This window comes from Saccostrea cucullata, unplaced genomic scaffold (assembly GCF_032062105.1).
Source record: "Saccostrea cucullata isolate Sc308-1 unplaced genomic scaffold, CSIRO_AGI_Scuc_v1 ctg7188, whole genome shotgun sequence".
Taxonomy (NCBI): Eukaryota; Metazoa; Mollusca; class Bivalvia; order Ostreida; family Ostreidae; genus Saccostrea; species Saccostrea cuccullata.
The window spans coordinates 48,390-72,152 of NW_026941486.1; the positions used below are offsets into that span (position 1 = coordinate 48,390).

General features: G+C 35.4%; 1 protein-coding gene across 1 annotated transcript; it reads right to left on the reverse strand.

The window, feature by feature from the left end:
* Positions 1–725: 725 nt before the first annotated feature.
* Positions 726–23,241, reverse strand: LOC134257913 (uncharacterized). The gene is made up of 9 exons (XM_062740487.1): positions 22,497–23,241; positions 21,449–22,348; positions 12,705–12,803; positions 11,949–12,143; positions 11,305–11,367; positions 9,595–9,742; positions 7,142–7,198; positions 1,447–1,582; positions 726–968 (listed from the first exon to the last, which is right to left on the reverse strand). Exons 2-9 carry the CDS (start codon positions 22,277–22,279, stop codon positions 851–853), a joined length of 1,647 nt encoding a protein of 548 aa, XP_062596471.1. The 5' UTR covers positions 22,280–22,348; positions 22,497–23,241; the 3' UTR covers positions 726–850.
* Between the last annotated feature and the right edge of the window lie 522 nt (positions 23,242–23,763).

Genomic DNA, 23,763 nt, shown 5'->3' on the forward strand with positions numbered 1-23,763 from the left:
TCACTCATGGGATATTTTTTGATATCTCTTAGTTGTGACATCACAATGGGTTTACGTGAGAGTGATGTAAGTAAAATAAGGTAAACATATAGGATCTTGAAGTTCCATGGTGTGTGACTGGATAAGATTTTTACCCAAGGAGCTGTCCCCCAGCCTTCGTAAGGGGATAAAACACACAACTCGTTGGATAAAAATATTTTTCCAACTAAAATTATCATCATCAAAATGGAATTACATCGTTTGATTATATATTACGTCAAGAAACACGCATCGTCATAACACTGAACAACATAGTGAACGGTAGGCAGGGGATGCTCACTCCATCATGGCACCTGATCCCATCTCTGATGTTTTGGAGGTCTGTGTTAGCTCCGCTCCTATATTGTAATGTTAGATGGACTTTTGAGCTCGAATACTATACGTTATCTCCGCATATTTATCATTTCACTGAAAATAATGACGATGAGATGTGATGGCACGACGATGCAATGGCGCAATGGCACGACAATGAATACCGCTTCATCGTCATCGTACCATCGTGTCATCGCTATCGCTCCATCATGCCATCGCACCATCGTCATCGCATTATCGCACCATCGACATTAGACTCGATGGTGCGATGATGCCATGGTGAATTGCATGGCCCTATCCGGATTCAATACTAAACACAATAATTTTTTTATCATGATTTAATTGATGAAAAATTGTATAATGATACATGTATGTACAAATAAGTGATAATACACAACGAAAACGGTATATCACAGAAGGATACAGGCACGGATTGTCTGCCCCTGTATGTCTCTATACTGTCAGATGTTAACAACAGCGTCCCCCCTTTGGCCCCTCATTAGAACTGGAATTTAAGGACCCCACAGTCAGTGATCTTGATGTCTTTCCTTGGCCGTTCATTCATTGTCTCTTGTTCCTCCATTTTCTTAAGAGTTTGTGTGCCCTCAATTACTTGCCTAAAAATTAATAATGAAAAAATTCGTTAAATATGCCTCAAAAGTTGATGTACAAAAATACGTTACATGTGCCACAGTATAGTTATGTAGAAAAAATGTCAAAAAGGTCACAAAATTAAAATTAATAACAAAAATATATATAACAGTGATCGCAAATATACATGTTTGTCACAAGTGCCTAAATTTTATATAACAAATATGTCACATAGAGTTCAAAGGTTAATGACTGTACGCAAATAAGTCAAATGTGCCTCAAACAAAATGCTTCCTACCGATGTAAAACCATGAAAGTAATTTTTTCTTTAATATAACATATATAACTTGCATATATATTATATAATAACTAAACATTGCAATTTTCAAATCTATTAATATTTAATTGTTTTCAACTTTTTGCTAAAGTGAAAGGTATACGTAGGATGTGGGGTAAAGACAAATACATAATTACTATTCTGGTTGAATACTAATATTGACTTACCCAAAAGCTACATATTTGGTGTCCATCCACTGAGTGGGTTCTAGTGTGATGTAGAACTGGGAGCCATTCGTGTGGCGCCCTTTGTTGGCCATTCCTACCATACCACGTCTGGAGTGGGGCACGGCGAAATTCTCATCTGGAAATAAAACGGCTAGGGTTAATTTTCAATTTCTACAAGCCTGACAACGGTAAATTAAAGAAAGAGTCACATTATATTATTGAAAGCTTTTATCGTGTTTATTTGTAAAAATAAAATTGTCAATCCAGAAAAAAAAAACGAATACGGAATAAAATTATTAGTGCAGTTAATTAAAAACATCAATTTTATTCTGCGTTATTCACATGCAATTGTAATACTTTTAAAAAAAGTGATCAATTTTTAACTTATTGAGGACGTTTTTTTTCGAAATATACGTAATTTAACTTTTCCCCCAGCCCTATAACTTTTAATGAATTCAACTTCTATTGGCTTGTTACATGTAGTATCATAAGTCATTTCTCAACAATTCTGGATCTAAGATTTTTAAATTCTGTAATATATTAGCATGATTTAAATAAAAGAAACATTCTAGCACTGAAAAATTTACGCACAAAACCGAAAAACAAATGCTTGTGATTTAAAGCAATATGAGCTGCATGTTTGACATCGGAAATTGTAAATTGCAAATTTGTGATTAACTAATTAAATGACAGAAAAATAAAAATAATTTATAAACTTCTGTTGTTCATATTAGTGATGGAAAATTTCTTTATTAGCTTTGATTGAAGCAAAATTGAATTATTGTCGTCCTGTACAATAATGATTTCTTATATAAAACAGTATATTCGGTTGTACAGAAATATTTCTTTTGAAACATTTTAAAACTTTTTGGGGGGGCTTATTGGTCACAAGGATTTAAATTACATACAAATTAATCATAAAAGCACATTTTACCAGCAAAATAAAATTTTCGAAGATACAGCTCATATTGCTTTAAATATGATACTATGAGGTGAATTTATATGTATCGGTGGTCGCACATAAATGATGTATTGAGTATGAGAACATAAGTATATAAATTCGGGCACTAGTATCTTCCCCGACATTTATCACTTCTAACATCCAAATTGCTTTAGAGGACTATGAGACCAAATTGAAGAAGTTTTTCTTAAGGAAGTTGAAACGCCACCCCCCCTTCCCACAAGTTTTAAAAACAATGCTTTGTCAATGCGCTTAACTTTGAACATTTAGAAAATATACATTGTTTATTGGAGGGGAGATGATTAAGATAAATGTTAATTGTACATGAGAAATGGAAATGGCATCATAGGGTGGAGACTTGTTGTATATCTTGTCATATACATGTAAACTGTATTTAAAAATGTCTCGTACAAAAGTCAATTACGTATTGATTTTAAAGTGGTGAAACGGCGAGATTAAAAGGAAAGAGAAAACAGAAGGACCTTTGAAATCAGAACAAATTAGCAATTGCAGCTGAGGAGACTTGTACGCTGTAACACCGCAATTTTATTTCCGTCAACATCCAAATTGCTTTAGAGGACTATGACACCACACTGAAGTAGGTCATTCAGAACTTTTAGTGAAACATCGAAGAAAAACTTTTTACTAGATTTTAATCAAAACTTTAAAACTAGTGCTAATTGTAACGGGAACCGTTACAGATGTTCCCCAAACGCTCCCCAACTCCCTTTCGGTGCCATATTCCCTGTAAGCGTCATTAAATAACACAAACTCTGTGCATTTTTGACTTTAACAACGTTTTTCCAGAAGGATACCAATTATATTCAATTTTTAGCATTTCACCAAAGCGTGTGAATGCATGTGCGTTATGACCATATCATCTTGTCTTTCAAGAGTAGTTTTAGATATACTCGTTTCAAATGCACGCACGTGCGTGCACGTGCATGATAATCATACCTTCTTGTAGGAGTCCCTTACATCTATCTATGTTCTAAATCCCATCCTGTTTGGTTGAAAAACAAGGGAGTTATAGCCATTTAAAGTTTCAGCCAATCAGATTGCAGCACACGTGCATGCGCGTAATTTCATGATTTTTTTAATATCATTTTGTAGGATATCCTACTGCATGAATATATTTTAAATTTCAAAGAATTTCTTAAAAAAAACAAAGGAGAAATAGCAATTTAAAGTTTCAGCCAATCAAATTGCAGCACACGTGCATGCGCGTGATTTCATGATATTTTTTCTATATCATTTTGTAGGATATCCCAATGCATGACTATATTTTAAATTTCAAAGAATTTCGTCAAAAAACAAAGGAGATATAGCCATTTAAAGTTTCAGCCAATCAGCTTGCAGCACACGCACATTCGCATGCTTTCATGAAAATTCTTATATATCATGCGGTAGATCATTATAATGTAGGACTATGTTCAAAATTTCAAAGGATTATGACAAGAAACAAGAAAGTTATTGATACTTTAGTTTCAGCCAATCAGAGCAAAGCGCACGTGCATGCGCGTGAAATCTTGCTATTTTGACCATGCTATCTTGTCTATACTACTAATGTATCCTTACATTATGAGTTTCAAAAAATTTTATCAAAAAATAGAAAAGTTACGGCAATATCCATTATATTGGTAATTTCACCTAATGCACGTGTGCGCTCTTGCAAGCACGTGCACGCAAAATGACCTTTGTTTGGCAACTCTACATAACATGCCTACTAACCCTAAAAAGGTTTCACCTAAGTCGGATGTGTAGTTTACAAGATCACTCGTGGACAAAATTTTCCCAGGAAGAAGAAAAAAAATAATAATAATAATAAGAAACAGAGTAAAAACAATATGTTCCCCAACTTCGTTTGGGGAACATAATAACTGTTGGGAATATATCACACTGCTCAACGCGTTATCGGCTACTCGGTTGTTATCGGACACTCGGTTAATAACAATTTTGACAGGTTAGTAAATTATTTTTAAAAAACTCTGTTAAAATAGAAACAGAGAATATTCATTGTGCTTTTTGTAAACAGAAATGAATACCGATACAAAATAAAGCCTCGATACGTACTAGTATAGGATTTGTTAGCCTATGGAAGACTTTAAAAGTCAAATTTATAATAATTGCAAGTTTTTCTCCGAATGGCATTGCTGTAAATACCTTTTTTTTTTAAATTCTTATGTTTACCTTGCCTTAATGGTTGTCCACTAGAAGACTTCCTAAGAATCTTACGAATATGTAATTAAAGAGCAAAAAGTGCCCGAGTTTAATTCTCAGTATGTTATCGGAAATACGGTTGAATAATGCACTTTGTTATCGGATAACTCGGTTTTGGTTATCGGAAACAAAGGTTGTCATAAATTAGGGAAAAACGCAAAGAAACGACTGAAATCCGTAAGAAATCAAAATATATAAAGTGGCTGACAGGAAAATCCAATTTTGGGCTATAATTTGCTTCTTTTAAGAATACGTTCTTTTTAAAAATGGGTCTTTTTTGGCATTTCTCACTGAAATCTGCATGATCTTGACATGTTTGAAAATATGATACGTTTTAAATTTCATTTCAAGGTAGCGAGGTCGCCTGGTGGTGCAGTGTTTAGAGTGTCTGCTCTAGAGTCGCCAAGTAAGGAGTCGATCCTTACGTCGAGGGTTCGTATCCCACAATGGGACGTCGCAGTAGGTGCTAGCACAAAAAAAGATCCCTCACTGATCAATGGCCCTAAGTGCTGAGTATATGACAAATTTTGAAGCTCTCCGCCAGCAAGTGATGGCCTCTCCATATGACTTGAAAATTCTCAGGAGGGCGTTAAAAAAGTTACACATACATTCAAGTTGCTTCACACATGGCGAAGGAACAGTTGCTTCCCATTTTTATCTACTTGGGTCAGTCGCCGCTAAGTTTCAAACTCACAACCTTTCGAACGCGAATACATTTATCAGTTTGGTATATACATGCAAAATAATTTAAACTCAAGGGTGGTTAGATGAATTTCTAAATAGGTAGTTAGACCAAAATATATGACGAAAATTCAAAATTTTGACTTTAAAAAAAATTGCAAAATCGTAAATACGGATCTCTAAAACATCGGAGGTTGTTTAACGTACCAAGAAGGAATAAGAACCCCCTGATGAACAGTCCCATCCTGCAGTGTGCTCAAATTCAATGTGTAGATAGCGCTAATGCTCGGATGGATGGGGGGGGGGGGTGCTGACATGAATTTTGCATTGCTATTGGATGTTTATACTAAATAAAAAAATCTCTGCCCCCCCCCCCCCTTTTGTAATTGAAAACAGCAAATACCTGTTTGTAGAAAAAGTTAAACATACGAGGAAGTGAACTGAATCAATGAGCCCCTCCTCCTAAATAGGTATTTTTAACGGTTGGAAAAGTTATGTACTAGTATTTTTTTTTATCAAAGTGTTTCTAACACAATAAAATTCCAGTCGGCGCCCTTAACTTTATTTATATATTTTTTAAAGTATTTTTTTCTGGACCATGCTTTTTGTTAAAGGATAGTCTCTTTTATCTATACTACATATCCAAATTACACTGTATAAAAAAAGAATTAAGAATTATTATTTTTCTTTAATGTTGAGAGCTGTCTTATTGACACAAGATTACATGATCAAGTATTAGAAAAGTTCTATAAACTGGGTGATTCTATTTTAAGCTTATAATAATGGGTAACGTTCTTCTGCGGTGCAACTTAAGTCCTGATGTCACAACCACAGGCACTTGTTTCATATACAGGGCATCCCCTCTTAAGCCATACCTGCTATATATGTGTAACTGTGACGTGAAAATACGATTGACATTACTGGACCAAACAAAAAAAAAAGTTCCCCGGGGATCATGGGGGAAATTGAACTTTATTTTTTTTTTTTTAAAATAACGTAATACCTGTAAATTATATCGGAAGACTAAAGCAAAATTGTTATGATTAATTAAACGTGATATATTTACGTTTGAAACTGCCTGAAATGGTCTCCAAGGGGTTATTTGAATGGAAAACAAATAAAATGGTTGAACTGATGAGTAGTTCTATTATAAATTTATAATTATTTATCTTATTTTTATACATTTATATCAAAACAAACTTTTACGTAAGCTATTTTCAAGGATTGGCAGATTATATTGGAATTTTCCAATCTATTTATGAAGCTAAAGGTAAATTTTTGACCTGAGTTTCCGATAACGTACACCCGTCAAAAACCGAAGTATCCGGCAACATCAACCGAGTTGACGATAACATGTTTTCAACTAACGAGACATTTTAAAAGACTGTTTGCTAACCCTTAATCTGGATTTTTATTCTCAGTTTGCGGATATTAAGGTATCTGATTGTCCATAGAATAAATAGATAAGTTTGTATGAGAGAATAAACTTATTTTGAATTCTACAAAAGTTAAAATGTGACGACACAGTCTGAAATTTTTGTAAAATATCATTTGAAAGAGCTGTTGATCTTTTAAAAGAGAGTGATTTGCTTTGTGCTTTCTGCTGCTGTAAGTATAATCAATTATCTGTCATAAATTACAAAGTTTGTTTGCTGAAATACAAATTTAACGTTGAAATATGAAATTTAAAATTACCCACATTTTCTAAACAATGCTTTTTTTGAACCGAGTATCCGATAACAACCGAGTAGCCGATAACGTGTTGAGCAGTGTGCCTATATCATATAAATGTATATTGAAGTAAACGGGAAAGCCGTATGTACATGTACGTACCTTCAAAGACGTATCCAAATATAGACTCCCCGCCATTTCCCCGTCCGTGGTAAATGTCTGAAAAATGAAAAAACGTTATTTCTGTACACCAGTTTGGATTTAAATGGTACCAGCTACCAATAAACTACCTGGTCCAAAACTTCTAAATTAAATATACTTTGTATGGCTACCATTATATGTCAAACTTTTTGTCTCTCACATTGAATATTAAACATAGGTAATCAGAGATTACAGAGCTCACCTCAACGAATGTTGTCTTTAAGTAAGGCAAAGTCACACAATTAACCAACAAAAAAGTGTACATTCCAAAAAAGAAAATATTTAAGCAATTCTGATCTGATACTTTGAAAAAGACCTACATAAAAAATTTAAACTAGTTCTTCTTAATGAAAATGTAATCATAATCCAGCATCTGAAGCAAATTTGAGAGTTTTCATCTCTTGATGCAACATTTGTGCAAGTTTGGTTTATACTATGTTATATGAGCCTTATAGGTTTTTGGTAATAGACCTGCAACCATAACTTTTACCTGGTCTATTATCTGAAAAATGTATGTCAAATTCAGCATCCGAAGCAAGTCCATTAGTGTGCATCCTAAGATGTATCGTCCATGCAAGTTTGCTCATTATGGGGCTCATAGTTAATTGGAAATGAAACATGTATTAAAAACTAACATTTTCAGTCATCCACAAAAAGTAGGTCAGATTCAGCATCTGAAGCAAGCCTGGTAGTATGCATCCTTAGATGTATCATCTATGCAAGATTGGTCATTAAAGAACTCATAGTTACTTGGAAATGAAACCTGCACCAAAAACTTTAACCTGTTCACTCAACCAGAAAATGTAGGTCAGATTCAGCATCCGAAGCAAGCCCAGTAGTGTGCATCCTTAGATGTATCATCCATGCAAGTTTGGTCAACATAGGGCTTAAAGTTACATGCAAATGAAACCTGCACCAAAAACTTTAACCTGTTCATTCAACTGAAAAATGTAGGTCAGATACATCATTCGAAGCAAGCCCGGTAATATTCATCCTTAGATGTATCATGCATGCAAGTTTGGTCAATATAGGGCTTAAAGTTACTTGCAAATGAAACCTGCACCAAAAACTTTAACCTGTTCACTCAACCGGAAAATGTAGGTCAGATTCAGCATCCGAAGCAAGCCTGGTAGTATCCATCCTTAGATGTATCATCCATGCAAGTTTGGTCAACATAGGACTTATAGTTACTTGGAAATGAAACCTGCACCAAAAACTTTAACCTGTTCACTCAACCGGAAAATGTAGGTCAGATTCAGCATCCGAAGCGAGCCCGGTAGTATGCATCCTTAGATGTATCATCCATGCAAGTTTGGTCAACATAGGGCTTATAGTAACTTGGAAATGAAATCTACACCAAAAACTGCACCAAAAATGTTAACCTGCTCCAAAAACATTAACCTTGTCATTCCTTTGCTGAAACTGCAGCATCTGAAACTTTGAATGGTAACTGAAATGAAACACAGTAGAACCATCTTCCATGCATGTCTAATCAATATAGGACATAAAAGTACTTAAAAAGAAAATTAACTGCTCCAAAAAACTTAACCTTAACCTGGGACGCCGACGCCGACACCGATGCCGACGCCGAGGGTATTACATAAGCTCCCCCAACTTCGTTGAGGTGAGCTAAAAATATAAGCTAAAATTCCTGGAATTTGAAAGCCTTACTGTAAACTAACACAATCATATAAGGCATGTAAATTAAGATAGCAAAACTTGGTATTTCTTCTGACACAAACACCATGCCGTTTCGCATTCACTCCTTTTCACCATTGTATATATATGTTTATTTACCAATCAAGGGCCCTTTTTTCAGCACTATAATTTTTTTGTAGTTTCCATAGTACATGTATAATTTCTCTACGATGCTTTTTGACTGAAATTTTTGTAGCAATAAATATTACATTTCTAGTTCGGATTTTTATAACAGATATTATTTTGTCCAATAGTACTGTATAGCAAAAAAAAAAAGCTACTTACCTACCTACCTTTACACACCTTCAAAAATGTGGGTCGTAGTACATCAAACCAAAATATATTTAATGATGGCCTTGAAGCCATATTCTGACTTTATGACTTAATACCACCCCCTTGGTTCCACCCCTTTCTGACAATTCTGTGGAACAGTGTGTTGAGATAATGTAGTGTGTTGTCTATAAGACTTACCACCCCCTTGGATCCACCCTTTCTGACGATTCTGTGGAACAGTGTGTTGATATAATGTAGTGTGTAGTCTACATGACTTACCACCCCCTTGGTCCAGCCCTTCCTCACAATTCTGTGGAACAGTGTGTTGATCGAGATAATATAGTGTGTAGTCTATAAGACTTACCACCCCCTTGGATCCACCCTTTCTGACGATTCTGTGGAACAGTGTTCATATAAAGTAATGTGTAGTCTTTATGACTTACCACCCCCTTGGATCCAGCCCTTCCTCACAATTCTGTGGAACAATGTGTTGAGATAATGTAGTGTGTAGTCAGACTCTGATTTTCCTTTCTCTCCTGTACACAAGGCCTTAAAATTCTCACACGTCCGTGGAACAATGTCGGAGAATAACTACAAATAACATGAATAAGCTGTCAAGAAGGTCACTGTTTACAAACATCCTTATGCATGTAGATTTCAAGGGAAAACAAGAGGCCCATGGGCCACATCGCTCACCTGAGCACTGTGGCTAAGAAAAAGTAGAAATTGGTTTATAATTAAATACTTTAAATCCGAAAGTAGTCCACTGACCAATTTTGGCTTTGCTATTCTTCGTAAGATGATTTTTTTAAAAGAATTTTCCTATATATGCCTATTTAAAACTTTGATTGGCCATTGTAGCCCCGCCCTACCACCAAGGGTCACGATTTGAACAAACTTGAATCTACACTACCTGAGGATGCTTCCATACAAATATGATCAATTATGGCTTTGTTATTCTTGAGAAGAAGATTTTTAAAGAATTTTCCTATATATTTCTATGATGTAAAACTTTGGTCGGCCATTGTGGTCCCGCCCTACCCCCGGGGGTCATGATTTGAACAAACTTGAATCTACACTACCTGAGGATGCTGCCATATAAATATGATCAATTATGGCTTTGTTATTCTTGAGAAGAAGATTTTTAAAGAATTTTCCTATACATTTCTATGTTAAACTTTGGTCGGCCATTGTGGTCCCGCCCTACCCCCCGGGGTCATGATTTGAACAAACTTGAATCTACACTACCTAAAGATGCTTCCATATAAATATGATCAATCATGGCTTTGTTATTCTTGAAAAGAAGATTTTTAAAGAGTTTTCCTATATAATTCTATGTACAAATTTGGTCGGCCATTATGGCCCCGCCCTACCCCAGGGGGTCATGATTTGAACAAACTTGAATCTACACTACCTGAGGATGTTTCCCCATAAGTTTCATCTTTCCTGGCACAGTGGTTCTTGAGAAGAAGATTTTTAAAGAATTTTCCTATATATTTCTATGTAAAACTTTGGTCGGCCATTGTGGACCCGCCCTACCCCCGGGGGTCATGATTTGAACAAACTTGAATCTACACTACCTGAGGATGTTTCCCCATAAGTTTCAACTTTCCTGGCTCAGTGGTTCTTGAAAAGAAGATTTTTAAAACATACCACCAAATTTTCATTAATTCCCAATTATCTCCCCTTGAATGAGGGTGAGGCCCTTCATTTGAACAAACCTGAATCCCCTTCACCCAAGGATACTTTGTGGCAAATTTGGTTGAAATTGGCCCGGCGGTTCTTGAGAAGAAGATGAAAATGTGAAAAGTTTACAACAACGACAACAACGACGACGACAACGACGACAACGCCGACAACGACAACGAAGACGACAGACAACGGACAAATTGTGATCAGAAAAGCTCACTTGAGCCTTTGGCTCAGGTGAGCTAAAAACTGTTCTGGTCCAACAAAGGCTGCTTATCATAAATTATTTTAGTCCTACTTTCTGATTTGTATTTTGTTTGAAATTTCTATTTCGTAAAATTATTTAGAAAATATAAATATGATTTATTCAATGTAAAATTCAAGTTTTGTTTAATTTGATTTATATTAACCACGACAACCATTCCATGGGTACTTTTCCCCGGCTTTTTTTTTTCTTACTGTACCTCAATAACTAATCTCCCGGCTGGTTCTTCTCCAATAGAAACATCTAGGTAAACATAATCATGCTGAAAACACAAAATTATTATTTGAAAATTATGATCATTTAAATGCCAACATTACTTGTGATGAAATAAGGGCTTTAAATAATTTTTAAGGCTGAAAGCACCTTGATTTTTTTTTTTATATATGAGATAGCAAAGCAAACACTATAAATATTTTTATCACCACTGTGACAATATTACTGTGAAAAAATGGCTATGATTACATTTTCAGAACTGTATACAATGTACTCATAGTTAAAATGTGCATGAAAGCTGATATTTGTATTTTTTGAGTTTATGTTGAGATATTGTCTTACGTTTTTTGAGCTGAGATGTGTGAGATATTGTCTAACGTTTTTTGAGCTGAGATGTGTGAGATATTGTCTTACGTTTTTAGAGCTGAGATGTGTGAGATATTGTCTTACGTTTTTAGAGCTGAGATGTGTGAGATATTGTCTTACGTTTTTTGAGCTGAGATGTGTGAGATATTGTCTTACGTTTTTTGAGCTGAGATGTGTGAGATATTGTCTTACGTTTTTAGAGCTGAGATGTGTGAGATATTGTCTTACGTTTTTAGAGCTGAGATGTGTGAGATATTGTCTTACGTTTTTAGAGCTGAGATGTGTGAGATAAGCTTCTTCCATCAGAGTTTCATAAAGAGGAAGGGGGCGGAACTCTTCAAAATTAAAGTTGTCCTCGGCCCAGATGACGAAATCGTCGGGCCCCCCACCTCCTATGAGCATACCGTTACTGAAACAGATCGCCTTCTCCTCAAACGTCCAGGTCTCACCGCGTAATGCCTTAAAATACAGGTATTAATAAGAAAATGAACATTCAGTAGATGACATGCAGAGATACCGTGATACCGTATAAGTGGAAATATTAGTGAGATGCAATTTTAGCGATTTGTCCTTAAAATATGGCAATTTATTTTTAGCGAGAAATATTTTTTGCGATTTTAAATTGTTTACTAAAAAGCTATTACAAATTAAACACAGTTTATTTTTAGCGATATTTAATTTGAGCAATCTCAGCACCCTCGCTAATAATGCCAAAATTAAATCCTTGCTAAAAATTCTACTTATACGGTATTTAATGTGAGCATGTCACATCATGTGCTTTCTAATGTCATGACAAAATTATTATATCTATTCAATGGATGGAATATCCTACTTGGATAACTTTTCTTTAAAACAGATGGATTTCACAAATTGCTTAAATAAATATGATAATAGAGGGGGGCCGGGGGAAATAAAAATGAGAGACAAGGATTTGTTGCCTTTTTTAAAAAAGTACTTTAAAATAAACATAATATCAATAAACAATTCAAAATACTCTTAATCTAATACTCTGAGACTCACTTTTTTCTTGGCATCAATGAAAAGATCCCACTCAAATTCCAGCATTCCCTGTATGACTGCATCTTGGAAAATTTTAGGACTTTTCTTTATCAGCAGATCCTTGAGAAAAATGTAAGAAAATAATATTATTAACAAACAGATAATAAATTCGTTGGACTTAGTTACTTACTTGCAATGGGCCTAAATGATTAAAAGTTAATAACGTATCTCTCTCTCGGCTGCATGTCAGCCATGTGCAAAGCGACGAGACACGAACAGTTAATTAACATTTACAAAGGAACGTTCTGCTAAAAAAATTTTTGAAATAGCCATTCTAATGATAAACTACCTCTGCACAAAATCTAGCTCTCTGGAAGTTGACGTCGTTCAACAGTCCATAAATTTCTAGTCTTTGAACTTCTTTACCCGACATGATTGCAATAAATTGTTTGCCTTGGAAACCTTGTTTTCTTCCGGTAAATTAAAAATTTTATAGAATCTCGAGCCCGACCTTTTAAAAAAAATCTCTAAAACGATTTGCTTCCCTTTCATTAGGCCTGTGTATGCATGATGTTTTCTATTTGTGTCTGGATAAAAAAAAAATTTAATTTAAATTTAGCATTTCAAATTAAAAAAAAAAAAATCTAATCTTGAAACCAAGCACCCCGATGATTTGAGGAGATTTAAAAGCATGCTTGTGTAGATAAATTAATATATATAATTGTTTAAAGGACAATGTTCTAAACAGTTTGTCATAGCATTTTCTATGAAACTTTCACTGAAAGTGCACTGTCAGCTGACAATGATTCTAGGGAGGATATATATAGTCCATGTAATTCGGAGTTCAATCCGAGCGTCACGTCGGAAACCTAGTGATGGAGATCTACAGGAACGTACTATAGACCTCCATCACTGGGTCTCCGACGTGACGCTCAGTTTTATAAAGTAAGATTAATTCATAAACATCTTTCCAGAACACAACCGCCAAAATGAATAAAAAGAATATACAAATAGGTTTTAATATAAAATCAATTTATTTCTAAAAATATACTCTCCAGAACTAGCTTTATAAGGGACTAAAAAAAAACCTTTATATTTAAACTGGTGGGACGTGAAGCGAAGAGTTTATGACACATAATGTGCTAGACATTGAATTCATGTCGTAAAGATGAAAGGAAAGAGAAAATATACAGACGTCGTCCTTTAATTTACTGATGTCTACATCAAATTCTATACAGCTTGTTATTCTTGTCAGAACACAAATAGTAACCTGATCGCGACATTTTTCCTGGGTATTTCACGGGCACCTAACGCTATACTATGGAATCCGGATAGGGCCACGCACTTCACCATCGCATCATCGCACCATCGAGGTTTAGGTCGATAGTGCGATGAAGAGATAATGCGATGACGATGAGGCGATGGTGCGATAGCGATGAAGTGATGGTGCGATAGCGCGATGACGATGATGCTATGGCGCGACAATGCGATGACGATGGTGCGATAATGCGATGACGCGATGGTACGATGACGCGATGGTGCGATAGTGATGACACGATGATGCGATGACGATGGTGCGATAGTACGATGACGATGAAGCGATATTCACTATCGCTCAATCGTGCTATCGCACCATCGCCATCGCATTATCGCGCCATAGCATCATCGTCATCGCGCTATCGCATCATCGCTTCATCGTTATCGCACCACCGTTTCATCGTTATCGCGCCATCGCATTATCGCGCCATCGACCTTTAAGTTGATGCTCGATGGTGTGATAGTGAAGTGCGTGGCCCTATCCGGATTCCATACTATACCCCCACTCCTAATCTGCTAATATTGACACTCTAACCAAATATATAACATGCAATACTGACTTTATATTATTTTCTTTTCACAAAACATATTTACACCCCTACCAAATAAATCTCAGTGATTTATGTAGTATAGGAAAGAGTGATTATATTGTTAAGGTGATAAAGTTTACAGGTAATACTGTAACCCCAGTATCAGGGGAGAAATAAAGATGTTGGGTAATTGCTCAAAGTCCATTCTCGATGTCCAGAATTTACAATTACGGATAGTCGCATATTAGAAGTTAAAACTGAAAACCGTTTATTGAGATTATTCGGTAAGAATAAATCAGTACATGTACATGCTTCCATGCAGTTTTATAATTTTAGGACATTCTGATTTAAGATTATAAATAAAGAAATCTGAAAAGTTCACGGGAGCCCCCCCCCCCTTCACACCCTGCATGGCTGCTGTCTGCAAGCCTTTCTCTGCATATTATTTTTCATAACCACACGTAAAACACATTTAAGATTTATTATGCATGCGTTTTTGTGGTAGTACTACACACTGTGTGATATAACAGAGAATCCGGCCGGACCTAATTCTTGATGAACCTACAAATATCATAATCCAGCACAACAAACTCCAAGGCTTACTGTACGCAGATTAACCACCCGACATACGTGGATTTATTTCCTCCAACGTGCTGCGAGTTATACAACATTCTTAACCTTAATTAACCCCGATTTATTTTAAAAATATAGTGCAAAATATTTATAATCACGAGAGAGAGAGAGAGAGAGAGAGAATCGAAACGCAACTTCATGTTTTCAAAGATTTGATCAATTGATGCAAATGTGACGATAAATTAGCTGCATATGAACATGATGAATACGAGAATTATAACCTGAATCAGCGCAATTTTAACTCAAATATCAGAAAAATAAAATGATGAATATCTACAAATTGATCATGTGCGACTGAACACAAATTTAATTATTCATGCAAGAAAATATTGTAGGATGTGCGTGGGGGGAGGCGTATCAAACAACCCACCAGTCGATGTGTTACACATTTTGACTATTTAACTCATTTCAAGATTTTTTCATCACATGCACTATAAAAATGAACACTATTCAATCGTAAGATTTATTATTGGTTCTTTGTGAAAACAAGGAGTAACATTATCCATTCATACATTGACATCTGAATAAAAAATCCGGTTCTGTCACAGAATAATAAAACAGTAAGGAATGATTCAGCTTAAATAAAGGTAAAACAAAGCATGCTACGTCAATATCAAGGCGCGGATCTGAGAATTTCTTTTATATGATGTTCATGTGTTTATAATTATTATATTTCAACATGTTTAATGCACGATTGATTCGATCACGCTACACTTCTTCAATTAAAATGCAAGAAAAAAGTAATAATTTAAAAATCATGAACACAATTAAAACTACACGTACTTTGTATTAATTAAGTAAATACACATTAAAACTATAAATCATGAAACAAAAAAACAAAAAATCGATAATTTTTACTAAATAAATCAACATATAACTTTATTCAGAATGAAAAATGTTGTATACATCTAATAATATTGTCACAGATGAAAATGAACCATCCAACATTTTGACAATTACTTTGGACATTTTCAATTCAAAATTCTATATCTGTTATTTAATTTAATAAGTTGTCATAATTACTCCAATCTGTCAAGTTTATCTATTTAGAAATATTTAATTATCTTAATTAGCCATGAGTGATATGACCAGATGGACTGTGCTTTGTGTGACTTAATTATTGTTTATTTAAAATCATAATCTTTAACTCTACTTGTAAATCGAATTAACTTATGTCACGTTACTCAAACTTGTCAATTATCAAACTTGTCTATTAATACAATTTTTTTGTTAACATTCGGAGAGTTGGAATCGGGACGCGCTTGTCCCTGATATTGTCCGACCCGACGAGAAATAAAGGTCTGTAAATCGTAAAGCGGCTTTATCTTCATTTACTAAATAATCCACCCTAGTGGCTTTACTGACAAGCCCATGCATCTTACGCGAGGGTGTGATAAGTGGTGCAGATAACCGGGTACGACCCCCTCTCACAGCCAAGCGAGTTCTACCATTGATTCCCCTACCTGATTTAAACATATTTTATTGAACACAATCAATGGGATTGGACACAAGTTATTCCAACTTAGATTGTCCTCTCCAACACAAACAAAAATAACAAGAATATATACACGTGATGTACAAGCAAACAAAAAAAAAATACAATAATATAAAAAAGAGGAAGAAGAAGAAAAGTGGTGCAGAGAGATAAGAAAGGAAGGGAATGGGAGTGCATGGAAGAAGAAATAAAGGGGGGATTATAAAGGATACAAAATGGTTACGCTGGTTATTCATAAAATCTTTTTGATTTTTTAATATATTTATGCACAGCTTTAACAATATTGATATTATTTTGTTGACCCAATTCTGGGTCACCAAATAAGATAATGTCAAGGTCTATTGCTCCATTGTTATTCTGTATAGTGTGGAATAATTCCGTTCTAATTTCGGCATAATTTTTACAGTACAAGAAGAAGTGTTCAGTATTTTCATATATATATCCACATGAACACCGAGTGTTATCTGAAAGTTTAACTTTAAATAAATCAGACTTAAGAATACTTACATTGTGTCTTAATCTTGTTAAAATTGAGTTTGTTTTTTTATCACCATAAGAAAAATATTTTGGGGGAGGTTCACTTTTAAAGAGTCTTTTTTTGAAAGCATTCACAGTATCGATGTTTCTAATCTCTATAGGCAAAGCATTCCATAGTGATATTGTAGATGGAAAGAATGAATTTTGTAATAAGTTTGTTTTACATTGAGGAATAGAAATATTGTTGAAATTGCGTAAATCATAATGGGTAGTTTGTGAGACATCAGGAGGTAATAGATTTAATAAATATTCTGGTGCGATACCATGTTTTATTTTATACATTAAGCATAACTTTCTCTTTTCCCGTCTATAGGCTAGTGTTTCCCACCCTGTTTCATAATAAAGAGAATTGCGAGGAGCATAAATAGGTAGGCCAGTGACAATTCGCGCAGCTTCTAATTGTAATTTCTCCAGTCTGTCACAGTCAGTTGCGGAAATATTATCCCATACTTCTGATGCATATTCAAAAAGTGGCCTAATAAATGTAATATACATCTTAGTTAAAAAGTCTCGATTCAATGATAATTTCAATTTACGGAGAACTGCAATTTCTTTTGAGGTCTTTTTAATAATATTATCGATGTGATTTGTCCATTTACCAGAATTTGAGAACGTAAGTCCAAGATGACAGTGAGTGGAAGATGGAATTATCTCTTGATTGTCAAACTTAAAATGTAAATTAGATACCTCATTTTCTTTACAACCAAACATTAATATTTTGGTCTTACTAGGATTAAATTTTACAAGCCAGTTTTTTGACCATTCATTAATTTTTTCTAAATCATAATTAGTAAATATTTCTAAGTCCTGTATATTTTTAGAAGTATTTGACACAGATGTATCATCAGCAAATAGTCTAGAGAGACCGTGGAGTCCACATGGCAGATCATTAATATAAATTAGAAAAAGTAAAGGCCCCAGAACAGAACCCTGGGGAACTCCTGCTTTGGTTCTTCCAACAGAAGAACTTGATGATTTTATTTTAACCTGTTGTGATCGACTTGTAAGATAATCTTTTAACCATGCAAGAACTTCTCCAACAAACCCATATTTTTCTAATTTGTATTTTAAACCTTTCAACCAAACCGTGTCAAATGCTTTACTTATATCACAAAAAGCAAAACACGTGACTTCTTTATTGTCTAGAGCAATACAGATATTGTGATAAATTTCTATTAATTGGGTCACCGTTGAATGGTTACGCATAAATCCAGCTTGTAGGTTATATAATAGTTTGTGTGATACTAAATGATTATAAATGTATTTAAACATTACTCTTTCAAAAACCTTTCCAATACAACTTAACAAGGAAATTGGTCTGTAATTGGATGGGTTTGATTTTTCGCCTTTTTTGAACACAGGAACTACACTTGCATGTTTCCAAATACATGGAAATTTCCCAGTTCTCAAGGATTTATTAAATATTACTTCTAATGGGACAGCAATTTCTTTCCTTATTTCTTTTATTAAAATATGACTGAAGTTGTCGGGCCCGGAGGCTTTTTTAGGATCTAAAATTTCGATAATATCGACAATTTCATTTTCATTTATAGTAACATTTTCAAGTCTAGCCTCTGTCCTTGATTCGAATTCGGGAAGCTCTTTATCTGTATTGTCATTAGAGGAAACTTTACAAAAATACCTTCTACGAGAATTCCCCTAATTCAGAAAAAAAAGCATCTTTAATTTCGTACACGCCGCTATGAATCGCAGCCTTGGACCACAACGGAGACCTGTGGATTACTCCTTTCAGTGTCAATTTCCAGTTTGTGTCCGATGCGGAATGGTCCATGGACCCAGTTGCCGTGCTCAAATGGAGAAGTGTTACAGATGTAAGCGTCATGGTCACTATGCTAGAATGTGCAGAACTGTCCTCTCTTCCCCTATGAGGATGATCATGATGGCAAATACTAGTGCACCAATCCAAGAGCAACGTTCCGGTAGACGAAAGTCAAGAGACAAAGTTCGTTTAGAAAAATACATTGAAACCAAATCTCACCTCCGCGAATTGCCGTTCTACAATTTGAGAAATACCGCGTTCCAGGAAACCCTTAACATCCATCATGGACTTAAAACAGAAATTCAACAGTTACGTTTCAAAGTGAAAGAAATGGAAATAATGTATTCCGACGCAGTAAATGTGATTATTAATTTGGAAGAAAATTTTAATATACTTTCAACGAGACAGCCATCTGAATCTCACTCATCTATCTGCAATACCGCCGAAGATAAACTCATCATTTCAAAGTTGCAACAAGAAGTTGACCAAGCGCGCTTAGCTATATATTGAAACTCTACGGCTTGAAAAGTCATCTCACAAACAGCTAGTAGATTCAATAAGTGCTAACGTCCAAGAAGAATGGAGAGAAAACAAAGCAAGACTTCAAGAAAGGGACAACACCATTCTGACCCTGAAAACCGAAAACATTCAACTCTTGAACAACCAGGAATTGTATTTACAACGAATTCGTGAACTAGAAAACGAGCTTTATAATCGTTCCATCAAAATTCCAAATTACGGACAAAATCGGCAAAATATTCATTTCGGACATCAAATTTATTCAAGTGAACAAACCTCTAGTGTACATGTACCTATTCAAAACACGAGGCCGTGTTTTACTGGGGCAAGGGGATATTGTCACAGATGAAAATGAACCATCCAACATTTTGACAATTACTTTGGACATTTTCAATTCAAAATTCTATATCTGTTATTTAATTTAATAAGTTGTCATAATTACTCCAATCTGTCAAGTTTATCTATTTAGAAATATTTAATTATCTTAATTCCATGAGTGATATGACCAGATGGACTGTGCTTTGTGTGACTTAATTATTGTTTATTTAAAATCATAATCTTTAACTCTACTTGTAAATCGAATTAACTTATGTCACGTTACTCAAACTTGTCAATTATCAAACTTGTCTATAAATACAATTTTTTGTTAACATTCGGAGAGTTGGAATCGGGACGCGCTTGTCCCTGATATTGTCCGACCCGACGAGAAATAAAGGTCTGTAAATCGTAAAGCGGCTTTATCTTCATTAACCAATAGTCCACCCTAGTGGCTTTGCCGACAAGCACACGCATCTTACGCGAGGGTGTGATAATATTTTTGAATTCATAGAAAATATTTCACAGAAATAACTAAAAAAATTAATTTAACAACAAATGAACAAGGGATACAGAGTTAACTAGCTTCTGGAGATCATTTCGAGACATATCTAACTGTAGTAAATGTGGTATGCTTTAGATACGAAAAATTCAGATAAAATGAGCAATAAAAATCCGAGACATTTATAAAAAAAAAAAAAAAAAACTTGCTAGCAGCAAAAACTTCTTTTGCTCCTTTTAAATGAAAAACACAGTAAATACATGCAATAAATATACTATTCTTCACGTGAAAAAAAGGAACAAAAATGTCTCAAATATAGGATTGTGCAAGTGTGAAATAACGCAGCACCAATAAGCGTTACATCGCCGGAGTAACTTCTGCATAAATTACATAACCACCATTAGACACAAGGTGTCTCTTCAAGTCTTATTGTTCCGTATAATTGCGCATCAACAATATTACCCCAGAATGAAGTCCTAGGGCCAAGGACAGCATGTTGTGCACAGGGTGAACTAATTTTAAATGGCGATAGACACAAACATTCACAAAATCACACAATATATATCACAATTCGCTTTGAATATCATCCGAGATAATCACTCGTACACCCATGTCATATAATCCCAATAATCTTGTATAAATAATCGGCTTTAAGGTATCTTCAGAAAGAATTAAAGTAACATTCAACATTTATACATGCACGTAGTTGTGTTTAATGTTGTGTCATTTTATATAAATAATCCATAAATCTGAAAATTAAAGGATTATACAACAGTGTAGTTATATTTTCAGATAATCACTCAAAAGTCTTGCTCTCCTGTCTTTAATAAATAAAGTTACACGTATTTATTTGTATTTTATCTGTGACTATGATCTAGTCAGGTCGTTTTGTTACACTATCCACACCTTTCTATTCCACGGTCTCTCCCAAGCAATATTCCACAGTGTTACAATCCTTAATGTGGTACAATCTACATCAAAATTTTATAAATGGCTCTGACCTAGTCAAGTCGTTTCGTTATACTACCCACATCTTCACTATACCACCGTCTCCCCCACATTATATTCTACAGTGTTACTTTCCTTGATGTGGTACAGTCTACCCGTATCTTGTACTTGCTTCTGAGCTATCCTCACTAAATTCTGCTCCTCTCGCCTCACCAGCCTTTTAATCATGGCGGCTGTGGAGCTGAACGTGAACAAGTCCGCCCGCTCCTTCACACTGATATTGTGGTCAATCTCAATCACACTCTTCCCCTGTAGAGATTCTATAGGGGCATTGTTACTAGTGACCACCTTTCCTACCTCCGCTAAGGCGCTTTCCGGCGACCCCTTTAGGTTATTGTTAGTAATGGCGGGAAAATCTTGAGGACGCGCGTGAATTTCTTTGTAGGTGCACGGGACACAGACACAAGAGGAATTCACGACACTGTAAAATGATGTCACGATACTTCCGGTGGAAAGCCGGTAGAAGTAATGGTCGATTGAGGTTGGACGCACGTGTTGGACCCGGAGTTGGTTGTACTCCTGGGTCACAGAGAGGGTGCCGTGGTTCTCCCCGCACATACTACAGGGGCAGGTGGTGTACGACAGCCCCACGGATTTCGCCTCCACTTTCTCGTCTTTCAGCCTCCTCAACGAATAGTCAATCCCATTAAACTTTTCCACCATTTGGTCGTAGTTGGACATCAGTTTGATATGCTGTGAATCGTCGTCCTCTGTTCCGCTTCCGGTGGACTCCGTTAAGTTGAAGGAATCCGACACTTCGTTACAGACCGGACATTCCCAGACGGAGCCCCGCCGTGGGACCAGGTGGTTCCGGATACATTTATGACACAGGATGTGTCCACAAGCAAACGTATCGGGGGCACTGGACACTTCAACTGTCCTGTCATATTCAGACTGTAACCCTAGGTCCTTCACGCGCTGACCCCCCACACTGACGTCATACAGCCTGACAGGAGGCATGTCCACGTAACGTCACTCCCAAGGGCAAAATTCTCTTCAAATCATACCCACTTCTTCATTGAGAAAAATCTAAAACACAGAAAACATTCATAAACATCCATGGAATGAGGAACTCCTACGACTGAATGATTTCTTCGTCAGAGTCTAGAGTCTATCGATCCACGCTGAGGGCCGACAGATTGTACATATATAGATCTACACATAGAATCATACAGACCTTACGTAATACTGAAGTTAAACCCCTCCATGTTAGATATCCAGACTTAATACCCCCGCGACCTTAGTCCGGCTTGTCTGAGGTCGGTATCGGGCGGAAGCCCTCTAAGATCACAGTTTTCTAAGCTTTACCACACACACTCCATTAAACACCGACTGGTGAATGTTTAATTTCTGAGACGAAATCTTAAAAGTCTAGATTTCCTTTTCACAGGTAAAGATTGTACACATAAGCCCATGTCAACATTCGGGAAATATAATGTATACACAGGAGTCTTTACCTTGGCAGTCGATATAACAGAAAATTTGATGTGATATAGGTCTACATTATGAACTTCTGTAACTCCCAAAAACTCCGAATTGCACGTAACGCTCTACACAAGGTGGGAAAATGTCGCTAAATAATCGCCGGGGGCGGGGAGTCAAAGGTTAACTATCAAAGGATCCGCTTCTAATTAACAATGAACTTTTTTAAATTTCAACGCACCTTGTACAAAAAATTTAAAATCTCACCGACAGCTGATACTTTATCGAGTTTTATCTGTTGCATTAAATTAAACAGCTTGTCATGAATTCAAAGCAGTTTATAACTCGGCAATAAAGCTATATAAAGCTACTTAATCATTATTTTAATTTGTCCCGAGCCGGAGCGCAATACATATTTAGAGGTATAAATTTCATTAAAACCAGCTTGACATCATTATAAAAACAAGATAAGATTAAGTTAGAGCAAATAAAATTCATAAGAAAACAACATTGACCTTGTTTATGTCTTTTTATGTCAGTGTAAACTTTTACGGGTGATGTATCAAATATCAATTTAAAAAAAGTATCCTATGCATGTAGCAGAACACTTTTGATTCTAACCCTACCCCAAATTTTCTGTCTTATTAACATTTTTTTTTCTTAAACTTATGTTTTCTTAGTTCAATTTGAAAGAAAATATTGATTATGCATGTAAGAAAGATGTTTGGGGATATAGGGGTCAGATTCGAAAATGTAAATACACGGAGACAATGTCAGAAACCCCATCACATAATATTGATACACAACAGCTTTAAATTAAAAACTTTTAAATTAATGTTACGAAAAATTTTATACAGACGAATTCTCACGCAACCTTACATAAATTCAGGCATGCATCATTACAATGCGCACTGGCATTTTTTTCATACATGTAATTCACATGTAAACAATATCTCATTCACAGTGAACTGAAATGCATGAGAATCTTTTTTCTCTCTACACCAACGACCCTTTGACTGTAA